Source organism: Diadema antillarum, unplaced genomic scaffold (genome assembly GCF_040938485.1).
Source record: "Diadema antillarum isolate AM-2024a unplaced genomic scaffold, OU_Dant_1.0 seq00000822_RagTag, whole genome shotgun sequence".
Taxonomy (NCBI): Eukaryota; Metazoa; Echinodermata; class Echinoidea; order Diadematoida; family Diadematidae; genus Diadema; species Diadema antillarum.
In genome coordinates this window covers 703,531-730,491 of record NW_027271699.1, presented here as the reverse complement: position 1 = coordinate 730,491, position 26,961 = coordinate 703,531, and the positions used below count along the sequence as shown (strand labels likewise).

The following is a 26,961-nucleotide window of genomic DNA, read 5'->3' as shown; positions in this document are numbered from 1 at the left end:
TAGCTCTCTACGTCGTGAATTGAGCGGACGTAAAAATAGCCCAGAACGCGTAGTGAAAAACTCAGAGGATGCAAGCTATAAATAGATCGACTTGACGCGCAGTTTTGCACATGCTCAGAACATGTCTTTTTCCTCTGAACGTCCCCGTTGTGAAAATCTAAAGCTCCCTATTTGGTGCTCTAAGCACACAAAGGTTTAAAACCACAGATTGCAAGATTTCACAGGCAAAAAGGTGAGCTGAGAGTTCAATAAATGAAGAGACATTTTGACCCTCGTTATTTTCTGAACACGAGCACCTCACAACAATCAAATGGCAGTTTACATGGCAAAGTATAAAAAATTCTGTACATTTTGGTCAGTACACTTCATTGCAGACATTTCATACCAGTAAATATAGAGCTTTAATACAAATATGTTAACAGATATGCTTCTCACTGCCTCTCTCTCAATTCAATTGATTCCAAATTGAAGTTTTTCAGAAAGGATCACACGACAGAGAATTTGTATTGTTGTAAAGAATTTGGCATCTTGGGTTAAAAAATTATTTGTGATTAAAAAGAAAAACATAATAGATCAGTTCAAATCCTGTTTCTGAAAAACTTCATGTTTTCTTGTGTTATACAGCTACACAGTTGCCTTGTTCCTGTGCACTGAATTCCACTGACAGCTATTAAGATATTTAAGACTTGTAGCAGAGCTCTTACAATTTCAAAATTGAACCCTGAACTTCAACTTTACACAGATCCATTTGAAAGTCAAGATGCGCAATGATGCTTCAATGAAACTTGCCTGTGAGAGCCATGTATGACTGACTTGCACCAATGTCATAATTGAATCCTTACTTGAAAACAACATTTTGCATTTGACCTCTACAACATGACCTTTATCCTCAGCTTCAAAAGCCTGTGTCAAATCAGTCCATTCTTGCATGGTCAACTCACACATTTCACATTTCTTTGAGCTCTGCGTATTAGTCCCACAGTTGTGTATGTTACCGACAGTAACAGGAAGCTGTATTCAGCTGAAAGGGCAATCAACTGGGTGGATAGTGCCATGACCTAGCCATGATGTTTGGCATGAAAATGTATACATGTATGTGTGACCTTGTACGGACAAATCCAAGTCATGTATCCCACGTGAATGTTGCACATAGAGTTTCTCATATGATTTCCACACAGACTTGATAAAATGTCTACCACTGATGTTACATATAGTGCCAATCACAACAATATACATGCAGAATCTGGTCTACACATGAGAATACTTTCATTCAGCGATCACAAGTGTGTCAAATTCTGGTAGCAGATGCAAAAGTCGTACCGCACTGATCAGTCTGCTAGTAAGAAAATATCTGATTATTAAAAATAAGAATTACACAGATCTTTTGCAATAAGCGCCTGCGCATTCAATACTGACTGCCTGATTCCTGCAATAATTGATTTCCCGTATAGCGCCCTCTGTGTGAGAGCCTGAGAGCATCTGGCCAGTGAGCTCAGACCACACTCACTGAGAGTCCTTTAATGACCTTGGAAGGTCACGCACAAAGGGTCAGTCACTGTCGTCATCATCCAGGCCGTCGATTTCCTCTTGGTCCCCGCCCACGGCCCGCCAGAAGGCGATGGCCACTTTCTCCGCGTAACGCCGCCTCTCCTCTCCCTCCAGCGAGTTTGCCTTTTCTGCAACATTTACAAAAAAAAACACATACAAAATAATTCATAGCTTTCATATCAAATTGTTTCCTGACATTATATCATTTTGATTTCTTTATTATTTTCTTTTGTAAAATCAAAGACAGTCTAAATCCCCATGGATCTGATTAGAATTTAGGTTCATTTCACTATAAATGGTATGTAAAAGATGTAATTTACACTGAATGCAGTTGCCTCAAAAAAAAAGTGTTTTCATAAAAAAAGTACAAACAGAGAGAGAAAGCAAGAGAGGGGGAGAGAGATAGACAGAGAGAGAGAGAGAGAGAGAGAGAGAGAGAGAGAGAGAGAGAGAGAGAGAGATAGAGATCATTCCAAAGAGGACAATGTCAAAAATTGATGAGGAAGAATGTTGTTGTTGTTGAGTTTTAAGTTTTCAGGGAGGAAAAGAAAATCATTCTGAAATTTCTTACACCAACATGGAATGTTTGAATGACACAATCAGCATCAGTATCAAATGCATCAGTTTTATCATTTCCCTCAGCAACAGCAGAATTTATAGGTGATAGTTTTTCCTTGTATTGTTAACTGCTCTGCATTTATAACACTGCCACAAACATTGCACATAAGAAATAAAGATGCGTGAGATTTCATAATTTATCCTTAGACAAATGCTTGACATAAGATCGACATTCACAGCTCTCTTTCTGCAGCTGAATATGAAAGTGAAAATTGCTGCAAGTCTAGCCATGCAACACCTCCATATCAACTCAATGTAACAGTGTACTGGCATCACGACCCCTAATATCTATCCAGCATAGACTTGTCAGGCTATCTTATCTGCACTGAATCAATTTCCCTCAAAACTTTGTTGTGCCGTAACTTCACTTTAAACGGCAGTAGCCCCACAGTGAAGGGCAACATGGAGCAATTTAGAAATTACGAGGATTTACACACGTTGCGATCCATGGACGATTACCATGATGAGATCCGTGCCAGTCGATTCACATACGGTACTGTAAAAGTGGAAATTTTTGCGGTGTTGACATTTTCGCGCATTTCGCGCAACCAGAAAGTAGCGCGAAAATAAAAGCACGCGAATATTTTTGCTTGCCATATGTTCCTGTGCGTGATGTCTTGATTCCGCGGAATTAAAAACACGCGAAACTCTTCTTACCTGGCGAAGTGCAAAAAATTAGTCGCACAAAAATATCCACTTTTAGAGTAGCACACCAAGTCAATGGCTGCTCTGACTGATGCATGGAGCACAGCAAAGTGAGAGACAGAATGTGACAGGAAGAGCACAAATCACATGTCAGCTTCACTCCCATTCATCTTGGTTGGCAGATGCATCTTGCTTGCCAGTTTACTTTTTTTGAACAATTTTGTTCACTTTCATCTGATTATCATCTTGATTGATTATTCCCGTATGTAAAGCTCACTGACAATTCAATTTACAAGAATCAGTTATGATCTAATGATTTTAATGACAGTGATGATTTCAATTATAAAATATGAAAACAATACTAATAAAGGAATTGAAAAAAGATGATAATAGAAATGATTATCATCTTGATTGATTATTCCCATATGTAAAGCTCATTGATAATTCAATTTACAAGAATCAGTTATGATCTAATGATTTTAATGACAGTGATGATTTCAATTATAAAATATGAAAACAATACTAATAAAGGAATTGAAAAAAGATGATAATAGAAATGATTATCATCTTGATTGATTATTCCCATATGTAAAGCTCATTGATAATTCAATTTACAAGAATCTGTTATGATCTAATGATTTTAATGACAATGGTGATTTCAATTATAAAATATGAAAACAATACTAATAAAGGAATTGAACAAAGATGATAATAGAAATAATAAAAAAGACTACATTAATCATTGTCATATCTAACATCCTTATCAAATTGTATGACCTACTGAAAGACTTGCCTACCACATCACACCTACCCACAGGCACTTACAGAATACCTGAAATGAACTTTGATTTCTTGCTTTACCTACTGACACTGCCATTCCTTCATCAAATTTAATAGACTCATAAACGACAATGTCGTCCTGACACAGACTGGTCAGCTGGAAAGAACTCCACTTCCAGTGCAAACAAGCAAATATACCTACACAGGGCTACAAGCGTAGTGCCGACTTCATATTCAACATCATGGTGACATGCAGTACCATGATCCATGCAAACAAAAAACAACTTTATAGAGAGAATCAATATGTGGTGAAATATTAGATTTCTCATAGCCATATCTCCAAACAAAAAAGGATAAACTTATGTCATGGATGCAATACAAACAGAGATTTGACATTCTAAAGGAAGGTTAATCATGCCCTATACTGTACATCACAAAATGAAGAGTGTGAAGGGAGTTAATGTCCTCATAGATATCTTCTCTGATGGCGTGTGTGGGCGACAATGTCACATCACTGAAGTAGTAGTTAACGATGTAACATAATATCTGATAAAATAATGATACAAAACAATGACATTGCTAATGATGATGATGATGATGGTGGTGATGATGATGATGATGATGATAATAATAATAATAATAATGATAATAATGATAATAATAACAATAATAATAATAATAATAATAATAATAATAATAATAATAATAATAATAATAACAATAATAATAATAATAATAATAATAATAATAATGTGGGCCTCTTCAGTTTTTGCACTTTTCTACCACAGTACCAGATGATCCTGCCCAATAAAAAAATATAATAATAATAATAATGTGGGCCTCTTTAGTTTTTGCACTATTCTACCAAATGGTCCTGCCTAATAAAAAAATATAAAAATTTTGTCACTTTTCATCTCGCATAGTTTCATCTTCACTCTCTCATGTCTATTTTCCTTCATTTTTCTGTCCCTCAATGTGCATAAAGAGATCAATCTCTAGTAATATGCACTTATATAAATATTATATGGTTTGTTATTATGAATCACCACCCCAGCACAGGCTGGTACTCATCTAACATGCATACATCAGGGCCAAACAGGATATCATGGGCAAAACATTGCGCCCAAGGAGGTACGCACTGGGCAAGTTTTAGGACTCCAAGTCCAAAGCCTCATTCGGTACACCACGGTGCTACCGTAGTAAAGTAGATCCTTTCATCTACAGGCAGAGCTTGAATTTGCATCAACTAATCATTTCAGAAAGATGGGGGGGGGGGGGGGGGGGGGAAATAGATCATTCCAGAGTACTACTTCCACTTTATTTTGCAAAAATGTACAGGCCCTTGAACTGAAATTTGCCCCTTTATGTTGCACTTTGTTCTGAATATCACCTCAAAACAATCGAGAGGGCACATAAAAATGGATTATACCATTAAATGCTATGATGCTCTCACGAGAAGGAATTTATTGGTCCTTCGACCCGTGCACATATATATGTCTGTACACAGTGACAAGCTGTATCATGCAGAAGGCTGCCTTAGAGAGATAATTGGTCGTGGTGATCACACCCCTTGGACCTCATAAAATCTGACAAGAACAAAGACTCCTTTCAGCACAGAATGCCGGAATGACACGACAGCTAGGTTTGGAACAACTCAGCAGAATTTTTGTAACTCTGCTGGCTTCAGCAGACATTCGTGACCAAATTCTGAAAATCTTCATCCGTTATTCATCACATTGTGGATTTCGTTACAACAACATTTCCTTGTGACAACAAACACTCATGTACATTACATTACTGTAAAACGAGGAATGGTGCATGTGACGCCAGCACAAAAGTTTTCACAACATGATGGGTGGCTCGCTATGCCACGAAAAAGGCTGTCGGCTCCAATTCGCGATTATCATCATTATATAGGATTCAAAAAATAAATGCAGTAGGCAAAGTATACGGAGGCTGATGGACTGATATGACACTACATATATGGCCTGATGCTATTTTAAACTGGGCTATCTTCAGAGGTGATGCAATACAACATACAGTGTACATTTGTACATGTTTCCCCCCTGCCCCACTTTTCCTTGCTCACCCTCTCCCTCTCTCTCTCTCTGTGCATAATTACTTCGCTTGGGCTCACAAAAAAAAGAGAAAACAAGAAAATAAAGACAACTGAGCACAAACAATTTGTCTCACAAAAACAAGCTGCAAAGCAAACGAGATTTAAATAAATGTTTCGAGATTTTCTATTTCTCTCTTTGTTGCTTGCCTTTTTTTCCCCCCCCCCAGCATTATTTATTTCATGGTTTATTTCATAGTTTGTTTCATAGCAAGGGATATGTCATGGGGCTATTACCACCATATGACACAGGATGAATTTGTCGTACAATAGAATTCCACTACAATAGGAACACAGAGCATAAGAGGCCCTTACGATTGGTAAAATTTGATAATCAAAAAGTCCCAGAATTCAGTCTAAACTGACAATGAGCAACGCTCATTCAGTTTGGTGGTTTGTACACAGCTAGGAACACATTGGTTCATATCAGTTCCTAAAGTTTCCTTATTTTCCCTTTTTTCCCCCACAAAGTTACATTTGGTGGTCATAAATCTTTACAACTTGATCCATAAAGTCCTAGAGAGTATTTCATTGTAGAAGTTTTGGGCAGAAATTTTAATCCTGAATTGCAATAGCAATTAATTGGCATCTGTGCATTTTGCTGCATATCTTTTAAATTCGTTGCATAAAGTTAAATGGAACTGGTTATTTGCATTGAATCTACATATTACTATTATAGCAAAACTGGAAATTCACAAAAAGTGGCCAATTTCAGGCAGAAAAAAAGGGACACTTAATCTCCTCAAATGTGTTGCCAACTCAAATTTTATGTGAAAAGGTAGGAAGAAGGTGGCTTTTGAAAATTCTTCCACAGAAACTATCATAATGCACAAGAGACTCAAATGTTAATGACCTTTCTTCTCCACTTTCAGAACCACTAAAAACAAAAAGAAAATACCATGACAAGAGGATACAGCAGCAAACATGAGAACTGTTGTTTTCTGGGACATAATGGCCCATATTCACGAATGTGGGTTAACTCTAGTCCATGGTTTATGCAAATTTCTTCTGCGTAAATGTCCAAGACAGATCACGTATACCAACAGATATCCAATGACATCCGCGCATTGATACTCGCATAAGTAAGTATGCCTTTTCATGCTTGTTTTAATCCATGGACTGAAATTTAAACCATGGTTTTGACTTAAACTGCCTTCATGAATATCGGCCAATGGGTTAATAGTGTGAATTACTTTTTCTCAGGTAGAAATCAATATGATAGTTTCTCTGAAAACATACTTTTCGCTCCCAGCTGCAGCTGGATATGCACACAAACACAGAACACATACAAATGCACATACATTACACGTACCTGACTGACATAAACTTAAAGAGGAAATCCAGTCTAAACATAAGTTAGTCTGATAAGAAAGAGCAAAATATTACGAGTTCAACGGTATAAATTTGATCGAAATCGGATGAAAAATAAGGAAGTTATGACATTTTGGAGTTTCGCTATTTCTTTTTTTTTTGGGGGGGGGGGGAGGGGAAACAGTTCTTGGACAGTCAATATGAATATGCAAATGGAAAAGTGAGCACGTCATTCCCTCACAACTTACCATGTAATAGTTTGTACATAAAATTTTGGAATTTCCTGTTTTTCATTCAAATGCAATTGTGCCCAAGGCTCAAATCCTCATATATCTAAATGATCACTATTCTGAAGTTATTCAACCAGGTATAACGTGATGTTTCAGACTTCAATGACAGAAACATTGAATTTTCATCATTTTTTTTTTTTTTGTACACGATCAATGCAAAATTGTGAGGATATGACATGGTTAGCTCAATCATTTGCATATATTCATACCCACTGTACAAGAACAGTTTTGGAGAAATTATCAAAACTTCAAAATTTCATACCTTCCTTATTTTTCATCCGATTTCAGTCAAATTTTAAACATGGAATTCATAAAATTTTACTCTTTTTTATCACACTAACTTATACATGTATTTGGACTGGATTTCCTCTTTAATGCAAGACCACAGGACTTACCCTTCATGTATGCCATCTTGGCAAAGAGCTGCTCAAAAGATTCACTTTGAGGGTCTTCGTTGCCAGGGCTTCAAACAGCTTCATGTCCTCGCTCAGCATGGCATCTGAGAAAAAACAAAAGAAAACCCAAACAAACGAACAAACAAAAGGGGATGAGATGATGGCACTGATGATATTAATGCTCTTCAATGCCAATTCCATATGCAGCTTTCTTGAGGCAGAAATGATCACTACTAAAATGCCACCCAACTTGGCAACTCCAGTCTGCCAAGACGTTTTGCATATATACTTCAAAGAGTTGCAGACATACAACTGCAAGACATTTGCGATAAAATCAGATCTTCATCTTCGTCTGAAGCACTGGGTTGGGCTGATGAGAACTGCCTTTCATAGGTGTAGCAGCATAAGTATCCCTTATCAATAGGATAGTTGGATAGGAAAGTCTCATAACTATACATTCATTGCTTTCTTTGCCATCATCATTGAGTATTTATGTGGAAATTTCACCCGTTTCACATTCTCTCATGAAAATATTTCTCCCAGCAGCTCTGCTGAATGATGCTAAACTAAATTTACAAGGTCCTTGCAACAAAAGACATTGATCATTTTGTCAAAATCAGAGAAATATCGTGTTACCATTGTCTCCTTGGCCCGAATTCATGAAGGTGGTACAATCTTTGTCCATGGTTTCAACCCTGGACAAAAACCGTAGTTTTGTATGGGGTGCAAAGTGTCGCATGGCCCATTTTAATATGAAATCAGTCATTTCGTCGACGAAATGCGACGAAATGACTGATTTCGTAATGAAATAGGCCATGCGACACTTGGCGCCCCATACGTTTGTACATAGTTTAAACCATGGACAAAGATTGTACCACCTTCGTGAATTTGGGCCCTATGTTTAAAAATGACGACTTAAAACTTTGGGTATTTGAGCCCCACCCTATGGCCCCTAATAGAGCCCCACCATCATTTGCAAAAATCATGATGAGTCTTTTCCCCCAACTGATGATTCCTGCCAAGTCTGGTAAAAAAAAAACAGCCGACAGCTTTCAACGAGAAGATGAGAATGTAAAAAAGTTTACGTATGACCCACAATGCACAACAGTTAACGCACAAAGTATGCTGGACAACCGTCATTGAACACTCACAATGGCTCACTCTGTCAAGGGCCATTTGACTCAGACCATGTTAATAGAAGCACTAGCATTCAAAGTTACAGTGTTGCACATCTATCTATCTAACTATCTATCTATCTATCTATCTATCTATCTATCTATCTATCTATCTATCTATCTATCTACATGTATCTGTCTATCTCTAGATCTACCTTCCTCACTGTCTACTGATCTATCTATCTACCCCTTCCTTTATCTGTCTTTTAGTCTGTATTTGTCTGTACCCATTATGCATATAAATGTCTGTGTGTGTGTGTGTAAATACGTATGTATGTATGTATGTATGTACATGTATGTATGTTGCTTCCATTGCCTATAATGTGTGGGGGTACTTGTGTACCGTATGTCCCCCCAAAAAATTACAACGGGACCCTCCGCAATGATATCTTTAAAAATAGTGAATCAATCGAAATACAAATTCAGGGTATGAAACTATAACTCATTGCCCACATCTTACAGAAAACCCCATTCAATTTGCTTCAGTGGTCAAAGAGAAATGAGGAATTTTGTAAAGGATGTCAAGAATCTCTTCCCTCCAAGTTCTGTCTATTGTATTCACACACAAAAGCATCGAAGTGTTAAACTTGGAAGAATCAGACACATGACATGCTTTACAACTTTTCACATTTCTCTGAATTTCTATGAATGGGGGTTTCTGCAAAATAGAGCTAAGATGATATATTTTAAGACTCTGAAGTAGCATTTAGACAGTTTAATCATATTGGGTGTTATCAATGCGAAAATTTGATTGTAATTTTTTGGGGGACATACTGTAGAGTTGAAAAAATTCTCTCTGTAGAAAATATGTCTCATTGACATGGGGGTGGGGGGAAGCCAACAAGTGACAACACAGTCACATAATTGAGAGGTTATTTGGAGTTCTATATGCTGCCATAATCATAAGATATCATGATATTCAGACATCTTACGTTTTTGTTTGACTTGCTTGACTTTTCTTCTCTGGCATTACAAAAAAAAAAAAAAGAAGCGATAAATTTGGGGCATAAAATGTTTCCTTGTTTGCTTATAAATGCTTTACATGTTCCCACCTAACACTCTCAAAATGAAACCATGTGACTACAAGTATCAGGCTATATGTCAATATGAGCAGGACTCGGTACACATTGTAATAGAGCATACTTTTAATCACCTATCATTAATGTCTGAATAAACACAGGTACAGCTGCACTATTTACCTTGCACTGAGACATCTAACAAAGCATCAAATCAAAGATGAGCCAAGTTTGTAGTCGTCTAGCTGTACCTATGAATTCTAGCAACATACAGCAACATATTGGCAATTCATGGATTGCACAAAATGCTTGAGAAAGCAAACATCATAATTATTATTGACCATGCAAAGAAAGAAGAGGAATGGAACACACAAGATTAACAAACCTATCTTGTCAGGTTTGGAAGATGCGCTACTCTTCTTTGAATCTTCCCCCGCTGCCTCTGAACTTTGCTTGACACCACTTGCTTCACCCGACGGAGCCAAAACATCCTTGTTTCCTTGACAACCACTATCAGTCCTGCTGCTGTCACTATGCACTTCAAAAGTCCTCGCACTTTCGGCATTCTGTTTGATCACCTCTTGGCCTCCACCACTCCTTTCTTTTGAGGGTTCTGCTCTCGCATTCTCGGAATATTGCTCAGTGGATTCAGTCCTCTCCGACGCCAAATTTTCATCCTCGCTTCCAAGAGGCATGTATCCGTTCGGAGGCTGCATGTCCGATGCGACGTCATCTTCCCTGCCGCTCTGACCGTCGCTCGCCGCAAACTTTTCCTGGAGACGCAGAATGTGCGACCCATCGTCATCTGGAGGGATGATAAGATGCATGAATTGTTCAAAAGCAACAGTATGCAATCAGAAGAGTGACAAGGTGAACTGAAAATAAAACATAGTAGATAAGATATCAGATAAATTTTCAGACGCCAAGTCACAAATACCTTGGAGAGCGCATGTAATGTAAAGTCCATACAATTTGACATTCTTTCACTCACCCCAAATCCCTTATGACATATAGATCATCAGTCCAAATAAATTCTTCACCTCCCCTACTCTCCCTCTTTACATTACATTACAATGCTGTTGTATATTCCATGTGGTCTTGCACACACAAAAACACACACACCCACTCGCAGATCTCTGCTTGCAAATACATTGTAGAAAAAAAAATTATATCGTATCACTGATAAAAATAGCTATAGGGTAAATCGTGTCTAACATGCTTGTTTCCTACATGTGCCTTAAACGATGTCACAAGAAGATACTACATAGCAAAACTTAGTGCACTAGGATATACACTTTAATTATGATGCAGCAATGAAATAAGACTTCACATATTTCTTAAACAACTGTGCTGAGCTTTATAGTTGTCAAAGGATGGCTGGATTGCTATACATGTATACACACGGTATGGTAAAACCTTGGTGTACTGTGAATTCAAAGAAATACCACATAATTATGGTTACTGTATAGGTACATGTACTAGAGCATATTGAAAAACAAGAAAAATTTGCAGCACAAAACTTTCGCGAATTGGACCTGATGGCCTTTTTTTTCAAGGCATGAAACTTTCACAAATTGCCGCTGGCATTCAGTGAGATGTGTGTAATACAAGCACTTTTGCATACATTTTATTTTTGTGAATCTTGGCTCCTTGTGAAATTCACGAAAGTTTCATGCACACAAAATTTCTGATTTCACAGCATTCTGTTAAACAGCACCACAGGAAATGAATGCAATCAGTGCCAGGGAACACAAGGTCTCCAGACACATAACAGAAAACCTGTCTGATCTGCATCATGGTGGGCTTGTTGACCCAGTCCATCAGGTTCAACTGTAATCGGATGCTGCCCCTACAAATCTGTCCATGATTGCATAGATTAAGACAATGCACATATCATTAAGAAATGGAATGTCATTTGATATGAAGTGGGCGGTGCAAACATCAAAGTTAACCTTCGCGGCTGACTCCAACTGACGGCAGCCCTCACCAGCTCCAGAAATATGTATGGGCCCTCGGGTCAATCGTACGCCATGGATCATTAGCAGCTAATTGTCGAATGTTTTGCCCCATTATCGGGTGAAAGAACTCATAGACACCACGATTCATCAAACAAAACTGAGCCATCATAGTGGAAATTAGTAAATACTGTAATGGGCTGTGACGCGGCACAACACCAATAACACTGCTTTAGTGAACTCATAAAGTTCAAATAAATAATCAGCCTTGTCTCAAATCTGGCAGGCATCTCAATTCTTTAGTACTACTACTTGTACTACCACTGAAAACAATAATACTGAGCATTTGTTTGTGCCTTTTGCCAAAGTATCAAAGTAATAATGAAGATAACACTACCCCACCTCCCTACGATGGTGGGAACAGCTTGTTAAAAAAGAAAGAAAGAAAAAAAGAAGATAAAAAGATTATCCACTCTTAATGTGATAAAAACATTTGAGGGACAGCCTTGAAAGATTCAATTCTTCACCTCTGATCGTGGTACATGTACCACGATCACTCTACTAATGACTCCGAGAACATTAATATCCAGTACTTGTCAAACGTCAATGTTTTTGTTTGTGTGCTGTTGTTCTTTGATTTTTTGTTTAATCTTGAAAGGACTACATCTTGAAAGCCTTGAAAAGCCTTGGAAATCTCAACAGTCCTACAGACTGGTACATTTTGATGCAGTTAAATGTAGTAAAATATTTTTGCAAGCACTGAGCATATGTGTGTTGGTGGGGGAGGGTTTGGGGGTTGAGGCAAGTTTTTAATGCCAATTATCTCAATGTAGCTCTGAAATCATTTACAAATCATACAACAAATACAAGAAAAAAGACTGAACAGATGGATATAATGACATGTTTGACAAATGAATATATATGTATCTGCCATGCATACATCAATCTATATTCACAAGTGAGAAACACACAATGAGGAGTCATTCCAACACACAACAATCCTTCAACTTATAATCGCCACTTCCCAGGTTCAACCAAACTACCAACTTGTCTCACATAATGACCATTAAAAGTTGCCTCCAAGTATTAAACTTGGTACAAACTTTTCAACTGGTAGTAGATTCATAAACAGTGATGAGAAATCTTCACTGTTGCACGGGTCAATAGCCTTTAAATGAACTTGCTAATTGCACACTTAAATACACTCAACGAGACACATTATACTTATCACACAGTTATGCATTTAACAAACAAACTTTCTTTTTTTTTTTGGATACCTGCAAAGCCTATCTGAACAATTGCCACTGAATTCTAATTAGGTACTTCAAAGGTTCATCTTGAAGGGCCGACTGAGCCTACCATGGGTATTTTGTTTTGCTGTCTGTTAAAATCATAGGATACTGGATCAAAACTGCAATTTCAAACATTACAACACAGGAATTATTTGTCCACAGGGAAATGAATTGCTCAAAAATAGTGGGGGATAACACTTCTTCAAACAACCACCAAGCACTTGTTGCTGTTTCTATGTGACACTAGAATGTTGCAAGAGCAAAGTATTCCAGTGCTATGAAGAACATATGAGATGGTATCAAGGAGACACAGGCTTGAAAATAGCAGTCAACAAGGAACACTCTATCAAAGGATGGGATGATAGTCTCTAACAGTATGAAGGCACCACTACACTACCTTGTCTGTAAGATAATTTTTTACTTAGTAAGTACAACAACAACAACAGCAACAACACCAAAAAAAAAAGAAAAAAAAAAAAAGAAAAAGATGAATAAAGAACCAAATTATGACATCTTGATTCTAATCAATGTGAAAGGCATCACAGAGAGTGCGTAAAACCTACCCCAGGAACCTGAAGACTGAAAATCAACTAATGATAACAACACAGAGAGGGGGAAAATGTGAAGGAAACAGAGATGCCATTTCAATACAACTAACAAACCTGCAGTCCTAACCCGGTAATCATACTTTCTATCATACTGCTGAATATCATAAAATGAAGACAATGCGCTGCCTTTCTGAGATAAAATATATCCCATTGTTTAGGTATCGATGGTAAGAAAGAATGACTGCTTCTCCTTCTTGCAAAGAATATTGTATTCCAAAGTGACTTATTAGACACTGATCCTTTTCACTTTGGTTAGAACTAAATTTTATGTGATCACTGTCAAGGAAAATTCTGACACTCATCTCCTTTGCCAACATGCACTATTAAAAGCATGCAAAAAACATGCACAGATACACACAAACACACACACACACACACGCACACACACACACCCAGTTCTACAGTGTATGATGCAGATTTTTTGCACAAGTTGCCACAACACTCAGTTCAGTTACTACATGTACGCACGTTCATTGAATGACACACATACAGAACACACAAAACATGATGAAGTCAGTCCATGCTAATGTAAGTACAAGTAACATAATTATATCTTCCAAATAGGACAAGTCCCTCAGTTCTTGATACATTAGCAAACACTACAGCGGCTCCAGTTCACTGAACTCTGGCACAAGTATGTGACTGGAGTGAAGATGTCATATACACACATTACAATGTATGTACACACACACACACTCTCTGTGAGCAATTTTAAGCTCACAATAAACAGCGCCCTCATACAGGCAGACCCAGCTGAACATGGTAAGCAATAATCCAGCATTACATGATATTTCAGCACAAATTTATACATCAACCCTGGGTGGAACATTGTTTTGTGTATGGCTGACAGAGTAAAATGTCGCATAGTAACACTATTATTCCTTTCCTTCATGTCATTGCTTTTTTATCCTTGCTTTCATTTCCTAAATTCTCATCTTAAATTTGTCTTGTCTGCCCCTGGACACATCAATTCAAATACTAAGAATCCTTGAGATTCTTTGATTTCACTACTGAAGATACACAGAAATTATGATACTGCATGATACCAAATCGTCGGGTGAGAATGAGAAGGGCGTTAATTTGTCTCGAAGACTATGACTTTAGAGGCAACTTAACACCCTTATCATTCTCAACCGACAAAATCAACATGAGTTATTCGAATTGAATCTAAGGATAGAACCTTTGGAAAGTCATGGATGTTGTGTTTTCTTTTTCTATTTTCACCCCCTTCCCCCCCCCCCCCAAATCTTTATTACACGCTCAAAAGTGTGCCCCCACCCCCCTGTCCACAGCCCCTGTGCAGTGAGAGGCCTCCCCAATCAACAACAAAGGGGGTGGTAGAAAGGAAAGAAAAAGTTCACATCAGCACAATCTGATTCTGAATCCTATTGATAAGCCCTACCTTTCATTTCCAGGTTAGACCATGTGTGTGCATGAAGGGCGGAGATTATCCGCTTCACACCGTATGGGTCTGCTCCTGCGAATGAAACAAGAATTAACATCAAGGAATTAATAGCAGCATGCTGTGACATGGCAAATAACACAACATGTTTCCTTCATGTTGAGAGAGAAAGCCAACGAGATGAGCACATCAGACTACTCTTCTGTAGGTACCCCCACACATTACTTTAATTACAATGTACCTCCACCAAGGGGGGAGGTTATGTTTTCATTACCGTTGGTTTGTTTGCATGTGTGCAAAATAACACAAAAAGTTAGGAACGGATTTGGATGAAACTTGCAGGAAAGGTTGAGAATGACACAAGGAATAGATGATTAAATTTTGGTAGTGATTCAGAAATTTTTCCAAATTTTATGAAGGATTTTCGATATTTTGGCAGGTAAGGTCAATGTACTTGGGAGTTCAAGCTGCGCATTTTTTAGGTTTTCATCCGCGCACGTAAAGTGCATGCTCTAGTTTCTACTAGGGCGAGGTGTGCCGCACAGCTGGAAGTTGATAACGTATCAACAAAAGGCTTCTATTTTGGGAAATTGGGCGATTTTCAGCATGCATATGTATAGGTGGAAATCACTGATCTTGATGGAAGAACAATATCCGTGATGGAAATGAGCTGCTTGGCAGAGGTCTGCACTCTCAGAGTGCTTCTCTAGTTCGAAATATGAATACGACGAAATCTGTAAACTTTTTAAAGTGTATGGTGTAACTTTAATTATGATGTAAAGGTCAATGTCAACACATGGAATTTTTATTACTATTGTACGTAAGTTTGATTTGTAGATATATACTATGATGTAATTCGTGAATTTGTAACTTCATGACATAAATGAAAATAAATGAATGAAATGAAATCATACTTTTTTTCAATGCAAAACTTTCACTGACTTTTTTCATGCCACTTGATGGTAAACTAGTCAATTGGCCAGTCCCCCAGTAAAATGACTAGAGCACATCCAGTAGTTTCTGTTTTGATTTTGTAATTCCTCAAGAGAAGTGAACCCAACTATACTTGGCGCTTCACAGTTGCACCGCTGAATCTGCTCATTCCTCGTAAGGGAGAGTGCCAGTGTTAATGACGCTTGTTCAAAGGCTACTCGTGGCAAATTTAATGACTCAATGTTTCAGTCGATTATTTTTACCGAATCCGTCTTCCTCCTCTTCATCCTCATCCTCGGGCTTCTCCAGTTCCACCAGCTCGAATGTGTTATCGAGGCACCACCCCAGTACATCCTGCTTGCCAACTCCTGATAGATTGTGTGTGGGGGTGGATAGAAACCAAACCAAGAAAGGATTACACTTCATTGCTAAAAACAGCATCACAGTACCAGGAGGGAAAAAATGGGAAATGAACTAAATTTGGAGTCCAAAAGTGGACATATTTAAGATGGACACTAAAGGAAAGCAATTATATGCTCCTAGGTGAACAAATATGAAACTGAAAGCTATAGGATTTGGCAGCGTGAGGATAAAATATCTTGCTCAAGGTCAATAAATATGATGACAATATATATAAATATATATATATATATTTTTTTTTTTTTTTTTTGGGGGGGGAGGGGGCAATCACCAATTGAGATGAGCAAGACAGTTTTGTGAGGGTTGAATTTTACAATCAAGAACCACATTGATTGAAAAAGACAAAAGTATTACCAGCATCACTTTTCAAGAGAAAAATTAGTGATTTCCCACCCAAGATATGAAATATGAAAAATTTGACCAAAAAGAAAAAGAAAATTCCACAAAAATTCATTTTTCATGAAAATTACACATCCAATCAACTTGATACTGACATATATGTTAAGGGTAGCTATTATTCTCCCTGCTTTCTAAAAGCGGTTAGCCAAGTACTCTTTCATTATGCTAGAATAGTGAATTTCTGTAGAATTCACTTTATATTTTCTTTATATGTTGTCCACTCATACGTCATAACCTCTATTAGTCTCCTCATCCAGCAGTTCCAACACCAAAACTTTAAAAATTCATAACTTTTGCATCGATTGTCTGATTTTCCTCAACCTTTTACCGATGTGTTCCACTTAATGTTGCTGCTTTCACTCAAACCACATTGCTCTTTGGGTTTGGGTTCCCTTTAACTAAAAATCCATATCTACAAGTGTAGGGACTTTTTGTTAATTTTGTGATGCAGGGTCACATTATGTGGAAAATTTTGGAGGACATTTACCAGGATTCTTGGTGAATTGCTTGCAGGCAAGGATCCTAACCTCAGGGTTCATTTCCTTCACTGTTGACCACTGTGACTTAACTGTCTTGAAGCTCTGCTCCTAGAGGACAAAGGAGTTCAAAAAGAATATCAAACAGATTATGTTTAATTTCACTTTCTTTTCTCTCTTGCCATTGATATTTTGTGCATCCCCTGCCATATCTCTTCCCACATTCTTATGGCATTCTTCAATATCATACTGTCTTACCACTCTCCTTATCTTGATAGCCAGAGGAGGAACATGAATGCCACATTGGAATGTTTATTCTGCAGTCCTCCTTTCATCTTTTATTAGCTAGTTTTAGTCACTCTGCGTGAAATGTAAATGTGGCAGCAAGATTTCTATGATTTTCTCATCATGTGGATGTTGCAACAGTATTCAACACTTGCTTTTGACATCCACAACATATTACTATCCAAATATTTGCTCCAAAAGAGGACTTTCGGATAGGTACAAAAAGACAATCAAAAGAATTTTGTTCATAAATGGAGGGAAACACCACATTTAACACTCTGTGTCTAGATCAAATCATGATGCCTCGATGTGCTTAACATCAACAAGAGGATGCCTACCTAACTTGCAAAGACCACATACCTTTGATTAATAACAAAGAACATGATATAAATTTTCTACGTCTTTGAATCACGTTAACCCATTGAGGATGAGCTGATTTTGCTACGACACGCATTTCCCATAGCCCCTGCCCGAGTATACTCAGGCCTCGTCCTCTACGGGTTAACACACATACATGTAAATGTGCATGAGAAAAATCAAATGTGATTGCTGGAAGGAGAGCAAACAAAGAATTCTAGACATTGATTCTCTCTCTGTTGAGACTCACTGAATCGTCCATGATTAAGATGATGCCCTCCATTGAGTCTCCAAGGCTCAGTGATCCCATGATGCAGGGCTCGGCAACACAGACCAGGATGTCTGCCTTGTAGTACTTGTTGTTCACCTGCCACGGGTACCCGCAGACATCTTCAGCAATGGGACTGTGGGGAGACTTGTCATCATGCTTTGTGATCTCTGCATCAACAAGGAAAAACATTTTGTTTGAGCCATGTACAAGTCTAACATTCTTTGCGGCACATTGCTGCTTCATAAAATCCAAGTTTACACTTTTAAATGGGCATCATTCTTGGACACAGGTAAGCAAATAGTTCAATGGTATTTACACACATCATCCTGATGAAATTAAACAAGAGACCCGGGGGTCACGCGCTCACCTGAGTATCGCAAGTTCACCTTCCATGCATTCTTGCAGACTCTTACCTGAGAACATTGGAAACTTGTGGTGGGGGTAGCTCTGAGAATGGGGGCAATACATATTCCATCGCACTGGTAAAAATACCTGCCAAGTACACTGTACTTTATAGAATATTGGATTATGCAGCTTGGGAAAAAAGACTTAAAGCATTATCATTTTTTATTAGAATTAGAGAAAAATATTATTTAATATTCATTAATTTAGGAGGTTTGGACCCCTGCAGCCCCCAAGGAAAGAATGGGGTCCATTCAAACACTATGAGATCTTATCCCTATGGGAATGCTACTTGACAAATTTGGTGAAAATCCATTTCGTTGTTTTCAGCAAGAAGATGAAAATTTAGGCCAGCATTTGGACATCCCCCCATCCCATCCCACTTCCTTGGGTCCCAATGGGGTGGGGGGGGGGGGGGGGGGGGAGGGCACCCCTGATTCTCCCATGAACAAACTTGAAACAACAGTCATCAATATACTGACTCATTGTATTAACTTTATAGCTCAATCACTTCAAGTTCTAGAGAAAATCTGTAAAGATTCCTTACAGGAGGGAAGGGGGGGGGGGGACCCCTGGGGCCCCCAGGTGGGGCATTGTGCCGATTTGATGGAATTGAGATTCTATCCCCCTAGGGATGCTACCTGCCAAGTTTGGTGAAAATTATTGATAGGGTTTAAGAAAAAGATGAAAATTTACAATTTCGGTCCAAGTTTAGGCCCCCTGGGCCCCCCCCCCCCCCCCCCCCCCCCCAGGTGGAGCATGGTGCCCATTTGATGGGAATGAGATTTTTCCCCCTAGGGATGCTACCTGCCAACTTTGGTGAAAATTCATAATGGCATTTTCAAGAAAAAGATGAAAATGTATAATTTGGGCCCCATTAGGACCCTCCCCACCCCCTCCCCTGGGTCCCAAGGGGGGCACCCCTGATTCCGCCATGAACAAATCTGAAACTACAGTCATCAATGTACTAATTCATAGTATTAACTAAGCTCTATCACTTCTGGCTCTAGAGAAGAAGATTTTTTTAACATTCCTTAATTTTGGGGGGTTTGGGCCCCTCTGGGGGCCCCCCAGGTGGAGTATGGTGCCCATTTGAACAAATTGAGATCCTATCCCCCTAGGGATGCTACCTGCCAAGTTTGTTGAAAATCGGTCAAGGGGTTCTCAAGAAGAAGATGAAAATGTAAAAGTTTCCGCACGACGGACGACGGACGAAGAGCGGTCGCAATAGCTCACTTGAACCTTTGGCTCAGGTGAGCTAAAAAATTAGAGTGGTTGATGAGAACGGAGCTACAAATCAGAAGTGATTGGACAAAATCAGGAAAATGTGAATAGATTTAGGCATGCAAATCCGGAAAATTCAGATTCATCCCCCTTTAAAAAGATGAAGAACCTCCCTTTTTGAGCTAAGGGGGAAGCTGAAGATTTCCTTTGCACTATTCTTTTCACGTCACTTCTACTTAAGAAGTAAAATCTTTCTCTTTACCTCTTGTGGCAATGCATAGTATGAATACAAGCTATAAACTATAAAATATCTGTCACAAAGACCAAAAGAGCAGGAATTTCAAAATAAACAGGTTAAAGGGTGTGTACAGTTCTGGTCGAGGTGAGGATTAGCTTTTAACATTTTGCGAGATATTCAGAAACCACTCTATGAGATGTCAAAGAGCATGTAATTTTAAGAAGGATTCAACGTTCATTTGATGAAAATTGGTCTTGAAATGGCTGAGATATCCAAAAACAAGGTGAAACAAAGAGATCCTAATAAAGTTGTGGCATGTCGCCTTTTATTATTATCACTTTTTCGTATATCTCAGCCATGTCAAATCCAATTTTCATCAAATAAACGTTGAATCCTTCTTAAAATTACATGCTCTTTCATATTTCATAAGAAGTTTCTCATTATCTCACTTAGAAATGTTCAAAACATGAATCCCTTACCTCAACCAGTACTGTACAGTCCCTTTAACCTGGCACGAAGAAACAACAACATTTAATATGTATCGAGAATACAAAATATTTCATTTCAATTAAGTATCAACAATCAATTGATTAATTGAATGATTGATTTGAATTTACTTCCACTGAAAACTCTATAATTCTTCCTGGGCTATCTAAGCCTTTAATATTTTATCATTATCTTTTTAAAGCAAATATTACAAAAATAAACTTGGTGGGAGAAAGTTAAATCTTCACTTAAGATGGGGGAAAATACATCTTAGAGCATGAGAAATTCAAACTCAAGCGGGAGAGCGAAGAGTTTGGGAAAATGTTCTAAAAGCGGGAGAGTTGGAGTCTCTCCATCATGTTTTCTTGCAGTGCAGTAGCTTCAGTTCTATTACTAAAGGTGCCAGCAATCCAAATATAGGTGTTAAAACTCCAACAGGAGGTCAAAATACATTCCATCATAAACAGATACTCAAGAACTGAATCGCATCGCCATTCGTTCTTTCCGAGAACAGTAAGGAGCTGGAATTCCCCGTCGTCAGATATTGTTGCAGCGCCATCTGCTGTGGAAACATTCCATAGCCGACTAACGGTTGATCACAGTGGCTAGTCTTGTTATTCATATTTGTTACCTGTGCTTGTAAATATCTGTAAATAAACTGTATTGTAATGTAAATAACACAGTCTGCAAGAATCTTAAGAATTGAAGGAGGCAGACTTAACCAGAAGAAGAATTTAGATCATTAATTCACCATAAAAGTGCACATACTAATGATTCATGATAAGTTTCTTTCCTACAGAGTCTATAGAAAAGGATGGTGTCATCTTGAATGAAATTTACTTTAGAGCTAACGTTGGTGAACATAGAATCTTATGATCCTGATCAATGATGCCTTGATGGTGCATATGTGGTCACTGACCAGCATTTGCAGCAAACCAAAGAGCAGGTTCTTTTAGTTTTAATATTATGGTAATATTATTAATTCAGTGGACTAGGCACCTACCAATCTAATCACCCTGAATGGACGCTCCGTATACACAGTTACACACATAAGTTCACTTTACCGAGAATACCGTGATATAATAATATGCTAATGCATGCAAAAGGATACTTAGTACCCTAGCTGGGTCAGATCCTTAGGGCAATTACGCAACGAGACAGAGGAATTCACCGCACAGCCAGGCAAGGCAGTGGTAATCATGAACAGATGAAAGGAACCAACATGAATGTGAACGGGTGGGACTGCATATCATAATTGTCTCGCGCAAGAGAAATGCCAGAATTGTGTAAATACACACAACTGACTCATTCAGATCATCGAAAAGCAAAATATGAGCCAAAATAGGTGTCCCGTCGACTGGCGTTACTCACGTTTCATGATACTGTGTCCATCAACACTTGAAGAGCAAGACACAAGAAGTGCTGAGGGCGTCGCCATTGTGCTCCTCTTTTTACGCGTTATACGGTTGTAATTGTGTGTGTTGTTAAAGGGACTGTACATAAACAGTACGGTACTGGTAGAAGTGGGCCAGTTCATGTTTTGAACATTCCTCTTTATAATGAGAAACCTCTTATGAAATACGAACGAGCATGTAATTCTAGGAAGGATTCCATGTTTATTTGATGAATATTGGTTTTCAAATGGCTGGGATATCCAAAAAAGTGATAATGATAAAAAGCGACAGGCCACGCTTTTTATTAGGATCTCTTTGTTTACCTCAATTGTTTTTGAATATCTCCGCCATTTCAAAACCGATATTCATCGAACGAACTTTTGATACCCCTTAGAATTGCATGCTCTTTGACATCTCTTTTAGCGGTTTCTGAATATCTCGCAAAACGTTAAAAGCAAAATCCTCACCTAAACCAGAACTGTACATACGATACCCTTTAATGTGTGATACATTTACATCTATCATGATGTACCATTGCAGGGCTGCCAACACTGGAAACTAGTTGAGAGTGAGACTCCCATAGGCCATTGCTATAATTTAGGAGTCAAAATAAGTGACATCAATAGAAATGCATGCAAATGAAATAAAGTTTTAGAGTGAGAAAGGACCAAAATGCGTGATAATGAGGGTGTGATAATTGGACACAGGTTGAGGAAGTTAATATTGAATTACCAGTATATGCAAGCCCAATATGCAAGTCCTTTAAAAAGAAGTTTTATTGGGAAATCAAAAGAACTGTCATGTTCACGAGATTGTCTCCTATTCATTATCTCCTTTGTCATGAATGGAAGGCAATGAATCTTTTGAGGAAATACTACTTCCCTTATGACTGATATTGTGTGTGAAAGTGACAAGGACACCATGATTATTCTTGGAACATATTCCAATGACAGAGGAAGTAATTTCCTGCATAAAAAAACACTGGAAGGGAATATATCCTTGTGCTTTAATTGCATGGTTTAGAAAAAAAGAGAAGAAGAAAAGATATCAGAGATTCATGATCACCAACCAAATGATTTAACATTCAAGTGACCAATACCCAGCCTACACTGAGGACAATCAAGTGACAATGAAATAGTCATCACTTCCCCCGAGTTCAATTTTGAGACTTCCCCCTTGTCAAAAGACGGTATACTACGTCCCTGATGTTTCACACTTCATCTCCCTTTAAGGGTGTATTCATCTTCTAAAGGGCCTGTTATTTTGCCCAAGAGTTGTGATCAAGTCGGACTGGACTCGTGTGGATCCGCCCCTGACACCTGTGATCTGAATCTCATACAGGTTGGCCGAGTAAGATTTTGATCTATATAGGAAGTGGTTATACACTTTTGTTATTGTTGTTCTTTTGTCCCTCCCTTCATATCCACCTCTCCATCATTTGTCTTTTTTTTTTCCTTTTAAATTTTTGGCATGGGCAGGAGGTTTGGTCAGCTTTACACATCTCAGAACTCTTAAAAAACATATATTTTCCTGAATTTGACTGCTTTCGTTGTAGCACACAGAGATATCCAAGGATCATTTGTCATGTGTTTGACAGAAAGGAGTGTACACACACCACACACACACTTTTTTGTTTCTGTAAATCTTTTTGTTTTTGTCGATCACACACACACACACACACACACACACACGTACACACACACTCTCACACACACACACACACACACATTGACTGGAACATGAACTTGAGCATACACACCCATCAACAAATAAGACATTTTCACCTCCCTTCACTTACAAAACACAATTGAACTGGATTTCAAGATAAATCATCTCTTTTTTTTTAATAGTAATTCCACGACTGATTAATCATGTACATATACAAAGGCTGTGAAACATACATAAAACTATCTGCACTCAATAATTTTGTGATATTTTTTTTTTCATTAAAATCTGAGAAGACACTGTTCATACAGAGCCAGTGTGCATATTTTCTTTATTTCATTTGTACAGTCAACAAAAATATATATTTCCACTTTACTAGTACACAGATAGTGTAATACCATAATTCTACATGTCCCTACAGGTTTTATGTCTAGATAATTTCTGCAACAACTTAAAGTCACTACTAACAAAATGATGATCTGCATACAACAGTGACTTCCATCTAGTAAAAAGACAGCCAACTTATTAGCACAGATAGTTCATTTCGCCAAGTGCACTCAACACCATGCACACTTGATGAATTAAATGTTCATACTTTTGCAAGAGCTTCATCGCAGCACAAAACATTATTTCTTACCTAGTGCCTGCATGACTCCATAAAACACGGTGCATATTAATTCAAGTGATTCAGTCTACTTTGCCGTCAAAAGGCTAGTGTACTTTTAGTATTCTATCTAATAGTTCCAGTCTTTGTAGGCTGCTCAAACGTTTAAAGTCATTAATTTTCTTTGCTGACTACATCTATGGATTGTTCAAAAAGAATTTTAATACACTATGTAACATTTTCTTCCCTTGAAATACTGAAAACATGATATCAAAAGTTATTTCTGCAGAACAGAATTAAAAAGAGTAATACCATATATCCACCTTATATTATGCATCAATATAAAAAATTATATAAAAATGTCTTTTAAATTCAATCATGCTAAAAGATCCTTCAGAAGGAACACTTTCACGAACGAGAACATCCTTCAAACAATGTTTAGTTATGAGCGCACATATTGTTGTTACTCTAATATAGGACTAGAGAAAAATGAGAGACAGAGAGATGAGACAGACAGAATGAGGGGAATATGCAAATGTGCCAAATGTAACTATAGAATTGGGTGAATATTGGTCCATGGCACTAATCTTTCAATAATTCATGAAAATTCACTCGTAATGACAATGTGTGGATGAGCTACAAACATCAAAGCAAATAACAAATAAAGATAACCTGTTTAAAAAAAAAAAACCCACCAAGGTCAAACTGTAAAAAGCTCATGGACAGTTTATGCATCAACCTTCTCTTAAGAAATGACAAATACAAGAAAAAAAAAGAAGAAGCAGTTCAACATCAACTTACAAAATTCGACAGAAATTATGACATAGTTTTCCAACAGAGTGAACACCAACAACACACAAGCTTTGAACTATTGTTGGTTCCAAGAAGCTTTCTACAAGGGTCAAACTGGGGTCACACTACATGATTGACTTTCTCTCCTCTCCATGAAGGTTTGGGGTGAGGGAGGGAGGGCGATGTTGGGTAGGGGCAACACACCATCTACAGACTTTCAAGATTCACAAACTCTTCTGTGGTCGATTCACTTACAAGAGGTTTGCAGTTATCGCACATGGCAACAGCTGCACTTCCCGCTGTAGCAGGCGGGAAACAACCGTGAGCAAAAGTACCTGTAACTACTGCAATTCACAACAATTGCAATTATCTGTACATGATGGGTCAGGTGTGCAGTCCACTGGGGGTATTATCAGACTTGTCTTTGTTTGCTGTGCTGCTAGATATGCTACTTGCTCCATGACCGTAGACGGGAAGGGATTTTTGCTCAACTATGTCATCAGAGCCGTTTTTGAGTTTGTGACCAGCACTGAATAAAGAGTGAATTGACAATAACCAGGGTGTACTCGGTTTGAAAATAGTTGTCACGTACATCCTTTCTCGATGTAAATGCAGCCTGTATTGCAGAAAATGTACTTTAGGGTTCAAATCGCACAGGGCTTTATACCTGTGAAAGTGAGCACTTCTTTCAGACATAACTCCCCATCCTCGGTGCTTTCAAACAAAACCATGCCATTGCCAATATACTATTCTCCTACAGAAGCCAACAAGCTTACTCAGCGATTCACAGCACACGCTGGCACAAGTTTCGAGAGGTGTCTTTATCTACAACATGTAAGGCACAGACGTGTTGGTACTTCACGACACATTTGACAACGGCCAGATTCAGTGATTCTCAAATGTACTACGACCAGTGCAAGACGATGGACAAGTGCGTGATCTGTGTGAGACTTCAGCTACCACAAGTGCAAAAAGCAAGGGTATGTCTCCCCTCCCCCTCCCCCCTTGGACTTTTGTGATTTAGTACAAAGAGACAAATACGATGGACAGAAATTTTCTAAAGAATTCTCGGTCCCCAAGATGATTTATATTGTTAGAGTGCAGCACAACCCCTATAAATTTCTTCTACATTCAACTCGGTAAACGTTTCCACATCTCAGACTTCCTGTAACCACATCCCAATGTTAATCTTGACCCTGTGGACACAACTACTTCAATTTTCATGCCGCATGCAGAAAATTTATGAAAAAAAGGGCAAAAATTATAGCAAGAAGACAACATACTCATCGTTTCTCATCACGTATTTGTTCATTCAATACTTAGAACATGATGGAACTTTAAATAGATTAAATGAAGTAGCTGAAAAGATATACCATTCTTGTTTCAATCAATTTAATGCCATTTGATTTGAGCTCACAATTATTTTTTTTCTCTCTCTCTTTCAATTTCCTGGGTATCCAAATATTTTGCTCAGGCGGAACATCAACTACAACAATGAAGTCTTTATCTACATGAGAAGTGAAAAAGAAGAAGACAGAATTAGAAATAGGAAAGAGGCATTCTTCAAAATTGAAGAGTAACCAAGTAAGGCAACCATTGGTCCATTATGGACAACCCCCTCCCCAGCATGTTTTTAAAATTAGGACTACCAGCTACCACTTTAAAATGACCAAAATTTTTCAATGCTTGTTTTATGCCCAGAAGAAATAATCAAACTTTTTTTGTTGTTGTTCTTCACTGTAATTTGAACCGATGTGAGAAAAACAAAACCAACAATACTTGAACGCCGGTGATGGCCTCAAGTGAGCACATGGAATGGTAACTGTTAATTTCCTGTACATAATCATGTAATATAAATTCATCA

General features: G+C 38.1%; 1 protein-coding gene across 1 annotated transcript; it reads right to left on the bottom strand.

Annotated features, from left to right (window-relative positions):
- Positions 1-920: 920 nt before the first annotated feature.
- Positions 921-22,109, bottom strand: LOC139739964 (alpha- and gamma-adaptin-binding protein p34-like). Its single transcript, XM_071650561.1, has 8 exons — positions 22,014-22,109; positions 18,272-18,459; positions 17,391-17,490; positions 16,348-16,452; positions 15,152-15,226; positions 10,280-10,699; positions 7,704-7,757; positions 921-1,676 (listed from the first exon to the last, which is right to left on the bottom strand). The coding sequence occupies exons 1-8, from the start codon at positions 22,078-22,080 to the stop codon at positions 1,549-1,551; spliced, it is 1,137 nt and encodes a 378-aa protein (XP_071506662.1). The 5' UTR covers positions 22,081-22,109; the 3' UTR covers positions 921-1,548.
- Between the last annotated feature and the right edge of the window lie 4,852 nt (positions 22,110-26,961).